This window comes from Peromyscus maniculatus, chromosome 7 (assembly GCF_049852395.1).
Source record: "Peromyscus maniculatus bairdii isolate BWxNUB_F1_BW_parent chromosome 7, HU_Pman_BW_mat_3.1, whole genome shotgun sequence".
Lineage (NCBI taxonomy): Eukaryota > Metazoa > Chordata > Mammalia > Rodentia > Cricetidae > Peromyscus > Peromyscus maniculatus.
Window position 1 is genome coordinate 53064742 of NC_134858.1, and position 18641 is coordinate 53083382.

The 18641-nt window shown below is 55.0% G+C and overlaps 2 protein-coding genes across 10 annotated transcripts; one reads left to right on the forward strand and one right to left on the reverse strand.

Moving 5' to 3' along the window:
* The first annotated feature begins 416 nt into the window (after window positions 1–416).
* Window positions 417–6162, forward strand: LOC102918213 (endonuclease 8-like 1). 7 transcript variants are annotated; one of them, XM_076576329.1, is made up of 12 exons: window positions 485–619; window positions 1381–1501; window positions 1629–2084; window positions 3410–3529; window positions 3619–3682; window positions 3949–4048; window positions 4378–4505; window positions 4901–4928; window positions 5088–5149; window positions 5325–5487; window positions 5633–5770; window positions 5907–6162. In XM_076576329.1, the coding sequence occupies exons 1-11, from the start codon at window positions 559–561 to the stop codon at window positions 5749–5751; spliced, it is 1422 nt and encodes a 473-aa protein (XP_076432444.1). In that variant the 5' UTR covers window positions 485–558; the 3' UTR covers window positions 5752–5770; window positions 5907–6162. The 7 variants fall into 7 exon arrangements, with proteins under 7 accessions (XP_076432448.1, XP_076432444.1, XP_076432446.1 ...); XM_076576331.1 differs by having other exon boundaries at window positions 5663–5770; XM_076576328.1 differs by having other exon boundaries at window positions 5633–6162.
* Window positions 6163–6836: 674 nt separating this feature from the next.
* Window positions 6837–18093, reverse strand: LOC102917693 (alpha-mannosidase 2C1). Of its 3 annotated transcripts, none has more exons than XM_076576327.1 (26): window positions 17916–18093; window positions 17511–17633; window positions 17022–17145; window positions 15881–15951; window positions 13958–14135; window positions 13499–13688; window positions 12313–12419; window positions 12028–12138; window positions 11742–11834; window positions 11516–11632; window positions 11210–11305; window positions 10986–11131; window positions 10517–10640; window positions 10062–10183; window positions 9879–9964; window positions 9627–9782; window positions 9294–9429; window positions 9076–9186; window positions 8718–8822; window positions 8477–8633; window positions 8238–8381; window positions 7816–7925; window positions 7647–7726; window positions 7328–7476; window positions 7134–7246; window positions 6837–7054 (listed from the first exon to the last, which is right to left on the reverse strand). In XM_076576327.1, the coding sequence occupies exons 1-26, from the start codon at window positions 18014–18016 to the stop codon at window positions 6928–6930; spliced, it is 3177 nt and encodes a 1058-aa protein (XP_076432442.1). In that variant the 5' UTR covers window positions 18017–18093; the 3' UTR covers window positions 6837–6927. The 3 variants fall into 3 exon arrangements, with proteins under 3 accessions (XP_076432442.1, XP_076432440.1, XP_076432441.1); XM_076576325.1 differs by having other exon boundaries at window positions 9076–9170; window positions 9319–9416; window positions 17916–18090; XM_076576326.1 differs by lacking the exons at window positions 15881–15951; window positions 17916–18093 and having other exon boundaries at window positions 9076–9170; window positions 9319–9416; window positions 17511–17569.
* Window positions 18094–18641: the final 548 nt, after the last annotated feature.

Sequence of the window (18641 nt, forward strand, 5' to 3'; positions counted from 1 at the left end):
CCACAGAACCCTCTTAAGCGGATTCAATTTTAAAAGCCCCTGTTATTGCCTGATTCACTTTCCGCTCCGCGGGCAGTGATGATGTTGTTTATATGTTATGTCTGACTGCATTCACATTTACGGTCATCTTGGGTCCCCAGGGGTTGTTTATCATGCACCTGTGTATGTCTTGCACACAGCTGCAGGTGGCTCTACCCGGTCCTTGCCGTTTCCGGCTGCGGGTGTCAACCCTGGCCAGACTAACTGGCAACCTCAACTGCAGACAGCTGCGACTCCGGGCACCAGTTCTGACTGCGGCTCTGCTCACCGTAAGACGGGTTCTTTCGCCACCTCCGGGCCACGCGACTGCCCCAAAGCTTGCCCAACACCCGGGATCCCGGTAACTGAAGAACTCCATTCCATTCTGCGCCTCCTGCCCGAGGAACTACATTTCCCAGGAGGGGCCAGGGCGGCTACGTCCTCTCCCAGCGTGCTCTGAGGTTCGGCAGGACGCTGTGATTTACCCCTTAGTGGCTGCAGCTTCGTTTGAGCTTCAACCAGAGCAGGTATCCAGTTTGGATGGGTTCGATACGGGTTCTCAGTGGAACTGAAAATCTAAAGTATCTGGGAGCCTGGGCAGGTAGGGAACCCAAGATTTTGTGTGTGTGTGTGTGTATGTGTGTGCGCGCGTGTGTGTGTGTGTGTGTGTGTGTGGAGGTGGAGGTGGAGTGGGGTGCAATAGTGAGCTCCGCCTCCTCGTAAAACTAGGGCTCCGAAGGTTTTCTGCTCACCGAACCCGTTTTGGTGCCGAGGCATCTGCCCTAGCTAAACCGCCCGTGTTCCTGACAAGTACCTTCACCCCAAATCCTGCAAGTAGCAAAGAGGATGTGAGGGTGTGAGGGCAAAGAACCAGATCCCGGTCCCTCCTGGCACCCACACTGTACCTACCCCACCCCACCCCTGGGGTCCCTAAGAACAGGGCTATACACAAATGGAGCATTCCCTCCTCCTAGTTCTGCTCCCTGCCCTGGCTGTCCTGTCGTTGTGGTGATAGCAGCAGGCTAGGTCTATTGCTGCTGGCCCCACACTCAGTTGAGTTTCTACCTCCACGGATGCTAGAGAGATTCAGGGCCAGTCTAAGCTGTGGTTGATGAATGATCAGATCTTTGTCTTGGGGTGCCAGCAGGGAGAGGCTGGAACCTTTGAACTTTGGGAGCTCTGAAGTCAAGATGTGGATGGGGAGAAAGAAAGCCTCCCTCAAACGTCCTACTGTGTGTGGTGTGGGGACAGTGGGAGCAAAGGCCTGGAGATGGGAGGAACAGGTTTGTGGGTGGGTGGGTGAGCTCAGGGGACACAAGGTATCAGGCTCCAGCAAAGATCTGCACTGTGTTCTACAACCAGGTGTGGGAGCCCATGGAGGGACGGCATTAGTGAGCAAGACAGCCGCCCTGCCTTCCAGCTTCAGCCTCCCGGTACCCTGTCCTTGCCAGCACTTTGGATGGGAAACGGGGGCTGTGTCTAGGTCAGCATTTTCCTGCCCATCCTAGACGGCCGCGTGCCTCTCTGCCTTTTACTCTGTAAAGCTTTGGTGACAATTTCTACGTAACAGGTATCTTCTGGCACAACCTGTGGTCCTCTTCCCTCTACAGGGGCCGCCATTCCTCCTTCAGAATGCCCGAGGGCCCAGAGCTGCACCTTGCCAGCTGTTTTGTAAATGAGACGTGTAAGGGGCTGGTGTTTGGCGGGTGTGTGGAGAAGTCCTCTGTCAGCCGCAACCCCGAGGTGCCCTTTGAGAGCAGTGCCTACCATATCTCAGCCTCAGCCCGAGGCAAGGAGCTGCGCCTGACCTTGAGCCCCCTGCCTGGTGCCCAGCCCCCTCAGAAGCCACTGTCCCTTGTCTTCCGCTTCGGTATGTCTGGATCCTTCCAGCTGGCACCTGCAGATGCCCTGCCGCCCCATGCCCATCTACGTTTTTACACGGCCCCACCCGCCCCCCGGCTTGCCCTTTGCTTCGTGGACATCCGACGCTTTGGCCACTGGGACCCTGGGGGTGAATGGCAGCCAGGCCGTGGACCCTGTGTCTTGCTGGAGTATGAACGGTTCAGGTAGGACCGGGTATGTAGAGTACCATCCAGGCCCTCAAGAGACAAATCCTAACCCTCCTGAGCCTCAGTCCCCCATCTGTGGATTGAGGGGGTGTCAGGGCGGCAAGTGTGAGAGAGGGCAGTCCAGAGGAGGAGGACAGTCAGAGGTCCCAGACACGGAACAGCGCTAGAGTTGGGTGGGGCCCAGCACCCCACTTTGCTTCCTGGTGGCCCCGGGCCATCAAGGACAGTAGAGGGACCTTACGAGACAAGCCTGCACAGTGGAGAGGGTGGTCTAGTGACCGGAAGTCAGGTCTTGGTGGTCCTCACATTCTACCTGCCCACCCATCTCTGTCCTGGGGTCTCCTCTGACTGCCCCTGTTATCAGTACTTTCCTCTAAAGAAAGCCACTGCTCCAAGGCAGGCCCTGTAGGGAGCAGCAGCGGACAGGGTGAGTGTGGTCCCTTCGTTCACTGCACTGATGATGTGCAGGTAAGGCAGTGGTCAGGACACACAAAATAAATTCACAGACCTTTGCCCAATGGTGGGGAGCACATCAGGAATGGCCACCTGAGGGAAATGATCTTTGAGCTGAGATCATCTTCTGGCCAGTGCGGAGGGAACCAGCTGTGTAAATCTTGGAGGGGAGTCTTGGCAAGAAATGCAGGTGTGCAGGCCTGGGGTGGACCTGGCACATTCTCATTTTTCTTCCTGGGAACAGATTTTGTGCCTCTGTTGAGCCCTAGACTTGGTCACATCTCTGGTGTCACAGAAACAGTTGACTCCTGGCTGGCCCAGGAAAACCACTGTCCATAACCCTGGGTTATCTATGCTTCATCTTTCCTGGGAGTTGGGGCCACAGGCTGCTTGCCAACAGGTTGTTTCGTCTCTTGATGACCTCAAAGCTGTTTCTATAGTCCTCCAGGTGCCTGGGGGGGGGGGGGTCAGCACCCCACAGAAGCGTCTGCTCTTTTTCTTAGAACTTCTTGTTACCCACCACCCAGCCATTCCTTCATACTTTAAGGGAGTAGGGACAAGTCGAGACAGGATTTCACTCTGTATACCAGGATGGCCTGGTATTTGCTACATACTCAAGGCAGCCAAGTATTGGGATTTCAGGTGTGAACCACCAGGCCTAGCGGAACATTTTTGATTCTTCAACAATAAACAACCCCATGTTGTTCCCATGTCACAAATGGGAGAACGGAGGCTCCAGCTGCCCAAATAGTACCGAGACCAGAGGAAGCTGGGACCGTTTCTCCTTGCACTCAGAACTGCTTCCCCAGCCCTTCATCCCTACCCCAGGGTGTGGGATGAGTCTCATGCATCCGCCTGTGTCCTTCCAGGGACAACGTACTTCGGAACCTGTCAAACAAAGCCTTTGACCGGCCCATCTGCGAGGCCTTGTTGGACCAGAGATTCTTCAATGGCATTGGCAACTATCTTCGGGCAGAGATCTTGTACCGGTCAGCAGGCAGGCTGTGGGCACAATGGCTGGGGTGGGGCATGGGTGATCACATCCACTACTTAGCCTGGGCCCGTTCCACCATCCCAGGCTGAAGATCCCCCCTTTCGAGAAGGCCCGGACAGTTCTAGAGGCCCTGCAGCAGTCCCGGCTGGTGAGGACGGTGTACAAGCGTGTGTGTGTGTGTGTGTGTGTGTGTGTGTGTGTGTGTGTGTGTGTGTGTGTGTGTGTATGTGTGTGTGTGGGTGGCAAGGGTATGTGTAGTGTCAGGTATCTCTTACCTTAGCTCATCAAGTGTGTGGAAGGGGTGTGAACCACATTAAAGTCTTGCCAAGCATAAAGCAGAAGTCCATTGTCCTCAGTATGAGGTGGGGTGAGTTCCCTTCGTTAATACCTTGGTTCTGCCCACACCCCCTTCAGAGCCCAGAGCTGACCCTGAGCCAGAAGATCAAGGTCAAACTGCAGAACCCAGACCTGCTGGAACTGTGTCACTTGGTGCCCAAGGAAGTGGTTCAGCTGGGTGAGGCCTGGGGAAGCCAAGATGGCCAGTGATTTCTGCTTCAGCCTCTGTGCGATGCTGGGCAGCTGTCATCCTGGCCCTAGGGAATGGGAGTTTGCTAAACAGACCAGGTCTCTTAGCAAATTTCCTAGCCTCCCATGCTGCAGGAGGGACAGGATTCACCTTGCTGATAGAGAGGGACCAGGACCCAGAGTGTGGGGGGAGGTAGTGTGGCCCTGACTCAGTCCATCAGCTTCTTTAGCTGAGGTCTGAGCCATGTCGAACCAGACTCCTTGTTCCCCCCACTCCACAGCATCCTCTCACCTCTGACTGGTTCCTCTGTCCCTCAGGGGGCAAAGGCTACGGGCCAGACCGTGGAGAGGAAGATTTTGCTGCCTTTCGAGCCTGGTTGCAGTGCTATGGCGTGCCAGGCATGAGTTCCCTGCGAGACCGGCATGGCCGTACCATCTGGTTCCAGGTTCGAACCCTACTGCTCACAAGGGCAAATGGAGACCCTAGAAGAGCTGGTGGGGTAACAAGATAGGAGGTAGAGGTCTGAGCCAGGCAGAGATGACCTTAGCCTGTGGAGGCCTGCCAAAGATCGCATTGTTCCTGAGTGTATAGTTCTCCATGTGATGCTCTTCTCCTTGGAACCCCAGGGTCCAGGCCAGTAGAACAGCTCAAAGCAGCTAATGTGTGTGTGTGTGTGTGTGTGTGTGTGTGTGTGTGTGTGTGTGTGTGTGTGTAGGGGTTGGAGGAACTTCCTAGACAGGGAACTATATTGATCTGAAAGGATATGGCCTTGCCGCTCCAAGGAAAACTGCCCCTTCACCAGACCAGGTTGACTCCAGAATTGTCTTCATTCCATTTTAGGGTGATCCCGGACCCTTGGCACCCAAAGGTAAGCAGCTCTTGATGTAAGAGATAGAGAGCTGGAAGGACCATGGGCCGGCCTTGCACACCCATCCTCCCATCTCTCTCCAACCTTGGAGTCGCCCAGCACTAAGAGTCTAGAGAGGGGCGGAAGTCCTAGGGCTAAGTCCAGTACAACATCCTCCAGGGGGCAGGTCCCGAAAAAAGAAGCCACGGGAGACACAGCCGGGGGCTGGAGACACGGAAGAGGTATGAGCCCAGCCCCTGCCTCCCCTGCACTTACTCCGGTCAACCCCACTTCTCAGGCCAGGCTCCTGGCCAGCTGACTCCCTCTCAAGGGGGTGTGGGTGCATGGTGGGGAACGTCAGCAGTAGATCCTAACTGCTGGGAAGAAAAGCTAGTAAGGACCATCTTCTCTATCCAGGACCGGCCGCTCTCAGGCGAGTCCATTTCCAGGACTCGGAGGGCCAGGAAACACCCTCCTAAGAGTATAGCTCAGCAGTCTGAAGGGACCAGCCTCCAACAAAACCGGGAAACCCCCACAGCCCCCACGAAAGGAAAGAGAAGGGGGCGACCGGAAACCACAGGTGGACCTTTTTCAACATCCTCCTGGAGCTGGAAAGGGACCCCGGGGAGTGGCTCTTCAGGGAGGCTGGGAGGTAACAGGGTGGGCAGAGGGAAGAAGGCCTAGTACAGGACACACAGTCACTGCCTCCCCTGCTCTCCCCACAGGTGGCCCTGCCTCCCCTGCTCTCCCCACAGGTGGCCGCAGACCCAGGAAGAGCAAGGCTGATTGGAAGAGCAAGGCTGATACCCGATCCCGGGAGGCTGGGGGAACTTCAGCCTCCTAGAGGGAGGTTCCCTTGCTTGGTGCGTCCTTCCCTGCTGCCTTGCTGTGAATCTAGGGGCGTCTGATCCCTGGAGGCTGTGTTGGTAGGGCGGTGTACCCCAGGCCCTGTGACTTTTCCTGCACAACCTTTTTGAAGCAGGGTCTCATACATCCTAGGCTGGCCTTGAGCTCATGTGTACCTGAGGATGACAAGGAACTCCTGATTGATCTTCCTGCCTTCATTTCCATAATTGCTGGGATTACAGGTGTGAGCCACACACACCCTGCTGATTTTTGTTGTCTTTTCAAGACAGGGTTTCTCTGTGTATCCCTGGCTGTCCTGGAACTTGATCTGTAGACCAGGCTGGCCTTGAACTCAGAGATCTGCCTGCCTCCGCCTCCTGAGTGCTGGGATTAAAGGCATGGGCCACCACCTCCTGGCTTGTGATTTTATAAATATATTCCACCTTCCACATTTTTAAAAAGCCCATGTGAAAAACATTAACACACTAATGAATTTGAACCTTTGGGCTGGCTGCATGAGGTATGGGAAGGCCAGGTTGGAAAGGCTGGCTGCATGGCCCCACCTATTTATAAATATAACCCCTGCCTTCCACCCCCACTCCCACAAGACTCAATCAGAGGACACTCTGCCTCTGCACGGCCAGCCCCTCTGCAGACCCGGGCTCAGGCAATCCAGGTGTCAGAGCTCTTGCAGTCCAGGATTCTTCAGGGCCTATGGTTGGCTGCACTCCCAGCCTAACACTTGCCCAAAGCTTTCCTCCCAGTTGAGGGTGCTGGGATAGGAAGGGGTGTGTGTGTGTATGTGTGTGTGTGTGTGTGTGTGTGTGTGTGTGTAGGGTGGTGGCAGCCTCCAGGCCTCGTGTCCAGCTGTAGCCCTTCTGCTGCTACCACGGGAGGAACCCTTTATCTCAGGGTCTCCAGTCTCTGAGATGGGGCCCTGCACACACAGGTAACCCCTGCACACACAGGTAACCCCTGCACACACAGGTAACCCCAGCTCTTGCCCCTGGAAAGCAGCTCTCTCCATCCTCCTTTCGGGCCTAAGAGTGGCCCTAAGGGGCGAGCGGGGCTCAAGCACAGGGCTGCCAGTCTAAGCATTTATTGCACAGATGCTTGTTGGGGGCTGGGCAGGTGGAAAGGAGGAGTTCCCAAAGCTTTCCACCGACATGACGATTCAGTTCGGGGGAGGCTGCAGCGTGAGCAACAGGGACCTCACTTGAAAGGGAGAAAAGGTGAGCTTCAGGCGGTTGTCCCGCAGGGACAGGTGACCTGTAGGGTCTCGCTGCTCCAGGAGGTCACAGCTGGATGGAGGAAAGGGGAGGCCGTAAGGGCTGACACGGGCAGGGCTCCCCACCCCCAACCTCTCCCGTCTCCACTCACAGGATGGCCTCCTGAACGGGCAAAGATGTGTACAGCCAGCAGTCCACGTGGCTGCCGTGGGCCTCGTACAGCCTTAGGACCAGTGTGCGGTGGTGCTGGGGGCTCTTCTCGGCCTGCCAAAGGAAGGCAGGGCAGTAGGCGGGGCCAAGAACCTGCGCATCCCAGGGACCTCCCTAGACTCTCCCGCCCCTTGCCTGCTTGATGGTCTCCAACACTACTGCTGGCGAAGACACAGAAAAGGCACTCCAGGTGGTGGCAGGGGCCGGGCCTGGAGCTGGCAGTGCCAGCAGGGGGAAGTTGAGGTTGTAGGCAGCATTGATGACACCAGCTTCTTGGAAGGAACCTGGGGAATGACCGGAAAGAAACACATGTGGACAACGCGAGTTCCCCACAGTGCCTCTGGAGGAGCTATGGGGCTAGGCTGCCTCAGTTTACCCCAGTGCCTGCTGGAGGTTCAGGAAAGGGCAAGGAGGTGCCAAGAGCAACAGAAGGGCCCATCACCCTGGTACTTACCCTTGTGTGGCATCAAGGCATAAGTGAATTCATGGCGCCCCATGTCAGCAGTAACATCCGGGGCCTTGGGTGCACGCAAGCTGGAGTGGGGGGGGGAGGAAGGGCTGGAGCTCTCACACAGGAAGCCCCACACCACGCCAGCCCTGGGCCCGGCAGGCACTGCACTCACAGCGAGAGGCTGAGGACGTTGCCTCGGACCGACGCTCCATACTTGCAGTTGTTAAGCAGGGCCAGCCCAAAGCCACACTCAGACAGATCTATCCAGCGGTGCGCCCACACCTGAAGGGCAGACCCAAGGCCTGTGGGTGGCTCTACCCCAACGCTCTTTGCAGTAGGAGCCCACGGCTGAATCCCAGCGGACACTCAAGGAGCTTTGGGCACGCCATCCCACCCGTCTGCCCGCTGTCTGTGAAATGCTAACAGTGGCTATGGGGGCACAGCAGAGAGAAGCATTTAGCAAACGCCTGGCCCGTGGTAGGAAGCACAGGTATCCGGCATTTTCTTCCTCTTGCCCAAAAATCACAAAAACGAGTCTCTCCTCAGTCAGGGATGAGTCCAAGTCCTACCCTTTCCCTCGACCCCATGTCTGACCTCATATCGAGCCCAGTCCCAAGAGGTGTTATAGTGGGTAGGTCTCTGAAGGTGCCCAAACTGGATCTCGTAGGTAGCCTGGGGGCTCCGTATGCGAGCAGGGAACTCCACCTTCAGGAACTTGTGGGCCTCATGCCAGTGCACCTGGGAGTGGAATGGAGCACGAGGACAAGGGAAGGCCATTAGGTCTCCTCACCAGCCCCATCTGGAAAAGAAGGCCACTACCCTGACCCTTCTACCTCAGTGTGGAAGCGGACATAGGGACAACCAATGTCCAGCACAACCTCCTGGCTGAGCCGACTCGTGGGGCTGATCTGCAGCAGAAACCAGGCACTGCCCCGAAGGCCACCTTCAGTGCCTACCGCCAGGGTCCCTGCCTGGCCCCGCACAGGCTTCCTGTGGGATGAAGGTGGGAAGCACTGAGCCAGAGCAGCATGTATCCACAACCACAAGCACCCCCAGGACCTGCCCAGCATGTACCGCGTCTCCAGATGATAATCCATGACATCCCACGCATCCCAGTACAGTGGTACATCATCGAACAGCACAAACTGGTTCCCCAGGGCACCCTCAGCAATGGCCTCCCTGGAAGGACATAGGGACGGGTGCGTCACAAGAGTATGACCTTGCTCTCTCCGGTCATACTTTGTGGGGGCAGGTTAAACAGGGCCAGGGGCTAAGGGACTGCTAGCCCAGGCTGCCCTGCCCATGTGTGGGTCCCAGCCTAGACGCACTTGTAGACCACTTGGTCAGCGTGGTGGCCAGGGCCCAGAGGGAAGAGGGAAGAGTTCGGGATCTACTTGCCAGACTGGAGTTAGGAACAATGAAGGGTTGGCACCTGCCAGAAGCCACCAGGACCAGAGAAGTAAGGCAGCCGGTTGGATCCAGTCTCACCCGGATGATGCCGTTGTCCAGAGTCACAGAACCATCAGCCTTGGGTGGGAGAGTCCTTAAGCTGAGTTATCTGTGCTCCCACCCCCAGCCCAACCCTCTTAAAACTGCGCATCACCCCAGCACCTGGGTCAAGACCAAGGCGCATCCCAGAGTAGGCCCCACCCCATTGGAGGCCGCTGGGACTTACCTCCTGCACCACAAACACAGGCTGCTGGGGCATCAGGGGCTGCGGGGACGTAGGGCTGGGAGCAGGGGCATAGCCCACACTGGGCACTGTCACCAGGGCTGGGGACAAGGCCTGAGCATCAGCGTACTCTCGCTGACCTTCTAGAAACCTTACTCGGGTTAAGGATAGGTTGACTAGGACAGGGTGCAGCTACTTCTCTTTTTAGATGGGGGTACCCCAAGATAGAGATCCCTGGGGGAGTATCCCTGCCACGTTGCCTAGCCTTGGTTCCTCCTGCTGCAGGGCCAGCCTTCCCCTTCGGCTCATACCTAGGCTGTGAGCCCCACCAGGCTTGGGCAGGGTCAACACTTCCGTGCGCTTCCAGGGCAATGTGTTGATAATGAGGAGGCCCTCGGGACCTGGCTCCCCAGCACACAAGGCCGCGGCTGCAGTGCTGAGCAGTGTACTGCCATGGGAACGGATGTCTGAGGAGAGACAGGTTTGATCACGGGTAGGCGGTGGGTTCCCCTTGGCCCCGGGTGGAGAACGGTGGGACTGCTATGAAGTCAGGCCGGCCTCACCTTCATAGTAGTTCATGGCATCTTCCACCACCAGCTGGATGCAGCTTCCGGTCAGCACATCATGGAACTGGTTGAGGAGCAGGAGCCTGCAGACACCACAGGCAGAGAGAGGAAAGGCTGGGAGGGGCAACCAATGAGGGGGTGAGGGGTCAGGTGAGCAGCAGGAAGGAGCACGGGACTGACCTCCAGAGGTGCTCCAGCTGGGCTGCTGGGTACAGGAACTGGGCACTGCGGGCGAGGGCCAGGCTGCTCAGCAGCTCCACGTCATGAAGGATTTGCTCACACTCCCGATTCATCTTCTTGAGCTGTGCCCAGAGAGGGAGGACCAGCTTGGGAGTGTGCTGTGACCAGGGCACCTTCCAAAAAGCTCTCTCTTGCTTAGAACCCTTGCTCAGCCTCCCAAGGCCTCTTGGACGTGGTCTTTCATCGGAAACTTACAAGTGGCCTCCCACCAGAACCCTGGAGAGGTTCTGTCCCACCCCCGGCCCGTGTGTGTGGGATTAACCCAGCTCTCTTTTTCGAGCACCCACTTGGAGAAGGAGCCCGCTGAGCCCCACCTCGGCCCCTCCCCACCCTTTCCCCACAGCCCTGTGCAGACCAAGGCCCTCTGTTTGCCAGGCTGGTAGCCTGGCCCTGACCTGGGCATGGGTGGTGTAGGTGCCATTGTGCAGTTCCAGGAAGAGTTCCCCAACCCATGTGCACAGCTGCCCCGAGTCTTTCTCCAGTGCTGTGAAGAGCTGTCCAGGAGAAGACAGCTGCACCCTGGGGAAGACCACAATCCTGGGCTCCCAGCTGGGAAGAGTTTTCCCTTCATCTACAGTGCAGACCAGAGGGCCCCAACAGAGAAGACACTCCCTAGAAAATTCCCTGTAGATAGTGCTGCACTCTGGTGGGGTCAAGCCCCTTCCTACATCAGATTTTCCCTCCACCCTATCCCCAGAATGGAAGTTTGGGAGAATGATAGGCCAGGACTTGAGACACAAGGTCCAGTGGAGGGCTGAGCTTCCTACATAAACTTCCTACATAAAGGACAGACTCAAGGGCTTGAGGGTGGGGCTATATGAAGGTGGCTTGAGAGCCAAGGGCTGATGTTGGCTCAGGCCTGACCTGGGCAGCCCATCAGTATTGCCCAACCGCTTCAAGCGGTCCAGCATGGTCTGTGTGGGGCCACCACCGCCATCCCCGAAGCCAAAGAGGAAGCCACTGTGGTTGGTCCGCCCCTTGTCTCGGTTGTTGGTCACGGTCTTCAGCACCTAGATGGGGAGGGACAGGTCAGCCTAGGACAGGATACCTAGCCCTCTCTGAATCCCCAGCATTGTATATCCCCTCACCTCCTCCACACGGCCCTGCATTCCGTATGAGTCTCCAGGTGGGAAGTGTACCAGCACTCGGGAGCCATCCAGCCCCTCCCAGAAAAAGGTATGGTGCTGCCGGGCAGAGAGAGGCAGGAGAGAGGTCAGTCAGGCCTGAGGCAGTGTGGGCCATCCACATCCATACTAGCTGTAATCCAGGCAGAGGCCTACCACAATCTGGATAGGGTTTTGGTGGTCTGTCCAGGCACCCTCAAGAGCCTGGAAAAGGATGAAGGGCCAAGTGGGATCCAAACCCTGAGACCCTGACCCCTGGGGCTTGCTTACTGGGAAGGAGTTGACCAAGTTCCAGCTCAGTTTCTGTGTCAGGAAGCGTTTGATGCCACAGCCACGCATGATCTGGGGGAGCTGTGCTGAGTAACCAAATGTATCTGGCAGCCAGAACTGCGGGGAGAAGGCTGTGAGCGCTCAGTGGAACCACCTCAGTCTCAGACCCTGTGGGCCAAGTCCCAGGGGCCCCTGTGTACACCTGCTGTGGCAGTCCCCAGCCTACCTCAGAGCACATCTTCCCAAACTCCTGCAGAAAGAAGTTCTGGCCCTGTAGGAACTGCCTCACCATGGACTCTCCACTGGGAAGGTTCCCGTCCTGACGGGGACAGCAGGACGAGCTGGGGTTAGCGCCAGACTGGACACAGGTAGGAGCCTGGGCCCACTTCACCCCGCTGGGAAGGTGTAAGGGGGGCTCTAACACAGGGTTATAGCCCAGCAAGAGTCCACTCTGCTCATTTCCGGCCCAGCCAACTAGCTGCTAGAGGATGGTGCGAGGAACAGGCACTTACCATTTCTACCCAGGTGCCCCCCACAGGCACGAACTGTCCACGGCAGGCAAACTCCTGGAGCCGGGTGTGCAGGCCAGGGTAGTGGCTCTTAACCCACTCGAGCTGTTGAGCCTGAGGGGAAGGGGAACGTGAGGTAGGAGCTGGGTAAGAGTGAAAAGGACCCTCCTCATGGTCCAGCATCGGGCAGCCCTAGGGGTAGCTGAGTAAGGAACACTCTTGGCCCTTGAAGTCCCCAGACCTTAGGGAACCCCAGGCCCACCCTGCTCCACGTCGCTGCCCTCTGACCTGAGAGCAGACGAAGACGAACTCAGTGTTCTGCTCCATGAGCTTGACTGTTGTCGACCAGCTCCGGGCACACTTCCGGACAGTCTCCTTGAAGGGCCAAAGCCAGGCTAGGGAGAGAGGGGGCCGGAGTAGAGAGACAACAAGGCCCCTGTTCTTCACAGTTCTCCAGCCCACCCCCTCTTCCCTCACCTCAGACCCAGCCTAGCCCTCTTCCCATCCAGGTCTACCCTGCTAACCCTTTTTGTATCATCCTGCAAGGTAGGAGGAGAGGGTCGGGGGAGATGGGCTGAGATCAACTGTCAGGACACAGGCACCAGGCCCTGGAAGAACATTACGTTAAGGCTCAGATTCCCCGGAGGCAGAGGTAGGTACTAGAACGTGACAGAGGATGGGCTTGTTTGAGCAGGCTGTACTAGGGGAGGTACCTCCAGTGCCTCCTGATCTACAGGCCTCAGGTCCAACCTTATTAGCCCAGGACACCACATGGGGGCTCAGCAGACAGAGCCCGTGTTGCATGTTTAGAAACCTTAGCTGAGTCAGAATGAACACAGCAAGGATCTTGTTTAAAATATGCATGTCAGGGTGTGGTGGCTCACACCTGTAATCCAGCATTCAGGGGGCTGAGGCTAGCGGACTGCTACCAAAACCTGCCCATGATACACAGCAAACACCTGACTTAAACACAGTAACAACGGGCAAATAAACAAAAGCCCAAAGCTCTGAGATACTCCAAGCTCATCAGGTTCAAAGCCGAACACTTGACCCTTCCTGGAAACCCACCCCGTGCTTGGGGGTCCCTGTCTCAATCTGGGTTTTTCATCCTCACTAATTCAAAAGTCACTTTGCCCAGGAATCCTCTCTGGACTTCCTAATCTAGCTAGGTTAAATACCTCTTCGGGCCCCAAGTTCCACATGCAACATCACCACGCCTGGCCATTCTGGGGTCACCAGTCCCCACAACCCACCCAGTGTCTGTCACAGGCCTCTCAAGGCACCAGCTTTTGTTGGAAGAATAAGCAAGCCAAAGCAGAGCCCATGATCCAAGATCCCTAACTCATTATACACATGGGGAAAAATAAGGTCCAAAGGCAGCAAAAAAATTACCAAGAATCATGTGCTTTTCAGGCACAGCCAGGGCTTAAAGGGGTACCCCTGACACCCTAACAACCAGTGGTTGGTGTCCTACCTGTATCAATGTGGCAGTGACCCATGGCATGGATGGTATGTTGACTTTCACCTCCATGTTGGCCAAAGAACTTGGAGGCCAGGGCCTTGGCTGCTAAGTAGGTCTCAGGCTGGGCGGGGTCACACACATTCACGATCTGATTGGCTGTATACAAGGCCTGGAAACTGCGCTGGTTGTCCTCCCCGAGGCCCTGTGGCAGGGTTCTGTACTTCAATGCCTCCTCAAGTGCGACTACAGAACTAGGCTCCAGCTGGTCTCTCAGGGGTTCTCCACAAAGCTCCCCCATTTCTAGTCCTGTATTCCCATTGGTGCCCCAACTCAATACCATTCCTGTTTACACAGAACATTCAACTCTGACTCTGAATTCCCAGAGTTCTAGTGATTTGACCCAAGAAACAATCTACCTGGAACAGGGCTCGAGATGGGGGTGGGGGCTGGAGGGTGGGGGTGCTCCAGTACCTTGGCCACACCCAGCAGCAGCTCCAGGTCCACCAGGAGCTTGTGGACATCACGGTGGAACACAGCCAGCTCAGCTTTGCTCAGTTGGAACATCTTCTCAGGGTCAGGGGCTGCAATCATGCTTCCCTTCCCGGCCCCCAGAAGCCCATTGCAGGCTACTTCCACGAAGAGGGTCAAGCTATAATGCAGAGAGGCAGTCTCAGGTCAATGGACGGGCAGAGATCCTGGGAGCTTGAGAAGAGGGCACGTCGGAGGCATTCAGGTGACCCCTCCCCATTTACTTCCAGGATCCACTTCCCAGGGAACCCATGGGATATCAGGTGTGTTTGTGGGAGAACCACAGTAAACTCCAGTTCAAACCCGTGTCCTCCTGAGGCGTGTCCTGCTATGGGCAGAGAGGAGAGTGGCTAAGTCTGGATTCCTACGGGCTGCACTGCCCTTTAGCTTCATATATCGGAAGCTGTCTGTGTAACGTATTCTTGTCTCAGAGCCCTCAGTGCACAGGAGACAAGTTCGGCTCTTCCCAGGCTGACTTTCAGCATCAAGCTCCACAGCCAGCACAGCACAGCTGTTCCTGGAAGCAGCACCTGGGCAGCAGAGTGCTCTGCTGGAGCTAAACTCAGCGGCACGGGGGAGGCCCTTCTGCCGCTTCTTCCGGCCCTTCCTAGTCTGGGGATTCTCCTACGGAGTTCTCAGTATGCTCCTCCAGACTCTTCAGCAGTGTCATAATTCTATGAACATTTCTGTCTCCCCTTGTTGTCAAGGGCACTTTACCATATTCCCAGTGTTTGGAATAATCTGAAACCGTGTACAGCTAAATATAAAACACAATAATGCCATCATGCATGGTGGCATCCAATTTTATTTTATTTTTTGGTTTTTTGAGACAGGGTTTCTCTGTGTAGCTTTGCACCTTTCCTGGAACTCGCTTTGTAGACCAGGCTGGCCTCGAACTCATAGAGATTCGCCTACCTCTGCCTCCTGAGTGCTAGGATTAAAGGTGTGTGCCACCACCACCCAGCGGCATCCAATTTTAATCTCAGCACTTGGGAGGCAAGAAGCATGTAGATCTATATGACTTCAAGGCCAACCTGGTCTACATAGTGAGTTCTAGGATAGCCAGGACTATACAGTAGGACCCTGTCTCAAAACAAAAAAACAATGCCAGGCCTGGTGGTACATGCTTTTAATCCCAGCACGTGGGAGGCAGAGCCAGGCGGATCTCTGTGAGTTCCAGGCCAGCCTGGTCTACAGAGCGAGTACCAGGATGGGCACCAAAATTACACAGAGAAACCCTGTCTTGAAAAACAAAAACAAACACAAACAAACAAACAAAAACCAACCAAACCAATAATTTCTTATTTTTTGATGGCATCATAGATGCCCCCTCAATATAAAAAAAAAAAAATGGAATATAAAAGGTCTGAGTGCAAACTATCAAAGAGGTAGATTCTCAACTGGTAAACAGAGTTTTTACTAACAGAAATTTTGAGACTATGAATGATGAGATATGAAGAATGGCCATCCCAGGGTGGAAGGATAACAGGAGTGATTTATTTCTTTGTGTTCTTTTATATGTGTCACAAGAAAAGAAAAACTATTTTAAGATTTAATTTATGTCTGTGTAAATAAATGCCACATGCATGCAGGTACCCTCAGAATTCAGCTGGAGCTATAAGCAGTTATGAGCTGCCCGATGTGGATGCTGAGAACCAAACTCAGGTCCTCTAGAAGAGTAGCAAGTGCTTCTAACTGTTGGGCCCTGTCTGTCTCTAGCCCTAGACAGTAAATGTTTTTATATTCAGGGAAAAAATCAAGCTTCCTATAACCAAAGTATGTGAGGGTAGATGTGCTAGGAGGTACTTCCGAGGTCACTCAGGCCTCTGCTCCTCCCGGTCTATTAGTCCCCGGGGACTCGCTCACCTCCGGGGGTCTCCTTCTCCCAGCTTATTGGTCAGGACATAACTGGTCTTTTCACCCTCTTTGGTCAAACCCTGGTAAAGAAAAGACAGGGCCTGAGGACTTTGGAAAATTCAAAGGAGGTGTAAAGCCAAGGGAGGCCAGGCTCTGCCATCTAGTGGCCCAACCCCAAGTCTTCTCCACCAGGAGAGGCCAGGATAAACTAATCAGGGACACCTGGTAGCAAGTGCCCTCCCAACTGCTGACCAGCCTACAGCATGTTTGCTAGCAGATGATCTAACGGGAAGGATCCTGGGCAGGGGTTAGGAGGCCTGGAGTGGCTTCTGATGGCCTCTCTCCTGTGAATATATAAAGGGAAATCCCATGGAATGAGCCAGATATGGTGATACGGGCCCATACTTCTAGCTACTTGGGAGGTTGATGCAGGAGGATAACAAGGTTGATGTTACTAGCATGGAAACACAGCAAAACCTTCTCAAATTAAATGGGTGTGTGTGTGAAGGGTGGATTAACAAAGTGGTAAGAACGCTTGCCTAGCATTTTGAGATCCTGGGTTCAGTTAACTAAATAAAAAGTCCAAGGAGTTGGAGACAGATTTGCTCATCCCCAGTGTTTAACAAGGTGGGTCCCAGGGAGCATCTGTTTAACCAGTGACGGGAGGAAGGCTGAGTAGGCCTCTGCCTCCCTTTAGGACAATTCTCACCCCAGATACTGGAATTTGGAATGGAAGTTGAATGCACCATAGAAGAAACCTCTATCCTAGTTTTTAAATCTATAAATGGACATAAAGTCCTATCATACAGGACTACAAAGATTAAACTTGGTATGACATTTAACATACAGAAGCGGTTATAAATCTGGGAAATGAGATGTGGAGATAAGAGATTCATTACTCATGGGAAGATAATTTAATGCCTTACTTAATACTATTCTAGAGTGATCTGAAGTTTCTCCATTAAGTGTGTACTAAATACAATAAAAACAGTTTATGAAAACTGGGGGCTTATAACACTGGCGTCCAAAAGGCAATTCTCTCAGTCCTGAAATCATGAAACCACTCTGGAGGGCCATTCATTCAGTTGTGGCTTCTCCAAAAACCATGGCTAATCTGTGGCTGTGGCTGTGTTTAGGGGTTGTACCTCACCTGGACAGGTTCTCCATCACGCCAGACAAGGCTTTCTCCATCACTTTCCCAGCAAAGATGGACTTCCTGGCCCACCCATGCTTCGGGGATGACCAGTTCTACCCGGAACCAGCAGGTCCACCATCTGTAAGAGAGCTATCGTGATGGGCCTAGGAGTGGAAGCCCTGTTCTTGAATTAAATGTCAGCAGGGCCTTAAGACTTTCTCCATGCATCTGCAGCATCACAAGGTACTCAGCTTTGAGCCACCGGAACGGAGAATTGGGGAAGAACAAAGACCCAAGGGAAAGATCATTCACCTAGAGAGGGAAAGGGACAGAGGCGGCAGGGATGAAAATACTCAGGTGAAGACATCAAAGGATGAAGGCGATTCTCCCGGCAGAGGGCGCTACTCTCTGCCATACAGCAGTCCAGGGCCCAAGACAATGAGGCGTGGCTTTGGTGAGCAGGAATGAGAGGGGCGGGGCTTCTCCAAGCTGGGTGTTACCCACGTGGGTCCGAAGCTGTCGCCGACCTGCGCAGGGCTGAAGTTCTTCTGCACCGCTTCCTCATAGGGGATCCTCTCCCGCTTTAGGAAGCTGGACAGTGTCACCGGGCAGCTGTCCCCGAAGAGCCTGGGCAGGAAGAGCCAATGGGCGCGTGCTTGAAGCCGCCGCCTTTTCACCCGTGAGCCAGCCGACGGGTCGGAAAACTCTCTTCTCAATTTAACACCTTGCGGATTGCCTGGCAGCTCCGCAGCACAAACCGCCCTCTACCCACTGCTCCCCAGCCCCTGCCTTGTCCGCGACGGGCACTTTGTTCCGCGGCCCGGGTGGCCACAAGCCTGGGTTTCCCTCCGGAAGGGAAGGGATGAGCGCGCGGATGCGGTTTGCGGCTGCGCAGCCCAGGGGCCACACCTGCCGCGGAGGTTACAGTCGGTGAAGTAGATCGGAGACACGAACTTCTCCACCCGCTCAAAAGTAGTCCGCCAATGCTTCAAGAACGGCGCCGCGGCCATGGCGATGCACCCACTTCTCTCCCCGGAAGATCCTTGGTGCTGCCGGCTCGCTGCACTGCCTGGAACCAAAGGTTCCGGCTTTCGACCAGCGCGATCCTAACCCGAGCAGCTTTTCTTGGGACACCAGCGGCTTTTGCAAGGTGCTGGCTTTGGGGAGCCATCCTGGTGAGACCCAGAAGCTGCACTGTAGTGGTATTCTATTGGTTACATCTACACTGCACCTTCGCAGTTTTCATCTCATCCCAGCTGTCAAGACAGCTGGGTAAATTATCCTTAAATAAAATGATAGGTTTGAGCTGGTGATGTGGTTCGGTACGGAGAATGCTTGTCTAGGATGCACGAAGCCCCGGATTCGTGGAGGCGGGGAGTGTAAATTGAAGGATATCCGCAGCAACATAGCGATTTGAGGACAGCCTGGGCTACTTAAGATTCTGAAGGGCGAGGAATATGGATAGGATCTCTGGAAGGTCCCAGAAAAGATTTAGGGCTAAGCAAGAGTTAATTTGCTTTCCAGTCGCTTTACGTAACACAAGCACTAGTGTCTCTTTGCCCAGCTCAGTCCTTCCATGCGCTGGGTGGGACCATACTGCCTCCTCTGATCCCAGGGCACTCCGTTCTGTGCCTG

Excerpts from the sequence above, each read along its gene's own strand:
- LOC102918213 (XM_076576328.1), top strand. The coding sequence starts at position 559 with ATGGGTTCGATACGGGTTCTCAGTGGAACTGAAAATCTAAAGTATCTG. Across the intron at positions 2,085-3,409 it reads CTGGAGTATGAACGGTTCAG|GGACAACGTACTTCGGAACC; the intron begins GTAGGACCGGGT and ends GTGTCCTTCCAG. Across the intron at positions 5,488-5,632 it reads GGGGCGACCGGAAACCACAG|GTGGCCCTGCCTCCCCTGCT; the intron begins GTGGACCTTTTT and ends CTCTCCCCACAG.
- LOC102917693 (XM_076576327.1), bottom strand. The coding sequence starts at position 18,016 with ATGGCCGCGGCGCCGTTCTTGAAGCATTGGCGGACTACTTTTGAGCGG. Across the intron at positions 8,382-8,476 it reads ATGTCCGCTTCCACACTGAG|GTGCACTGGCATGAGGCCCA; the intron begins GTAGAAGGGTCA and ends TTCCACTCCCAG. Across the intron at positions 7,926-8,237 it reads GGGACTGGGCTCGATATGAG|GTGTGGGCGCACCGCTGGAT; the intron begins GTCAGACATGGG and ends TCTGCCCTTCAG.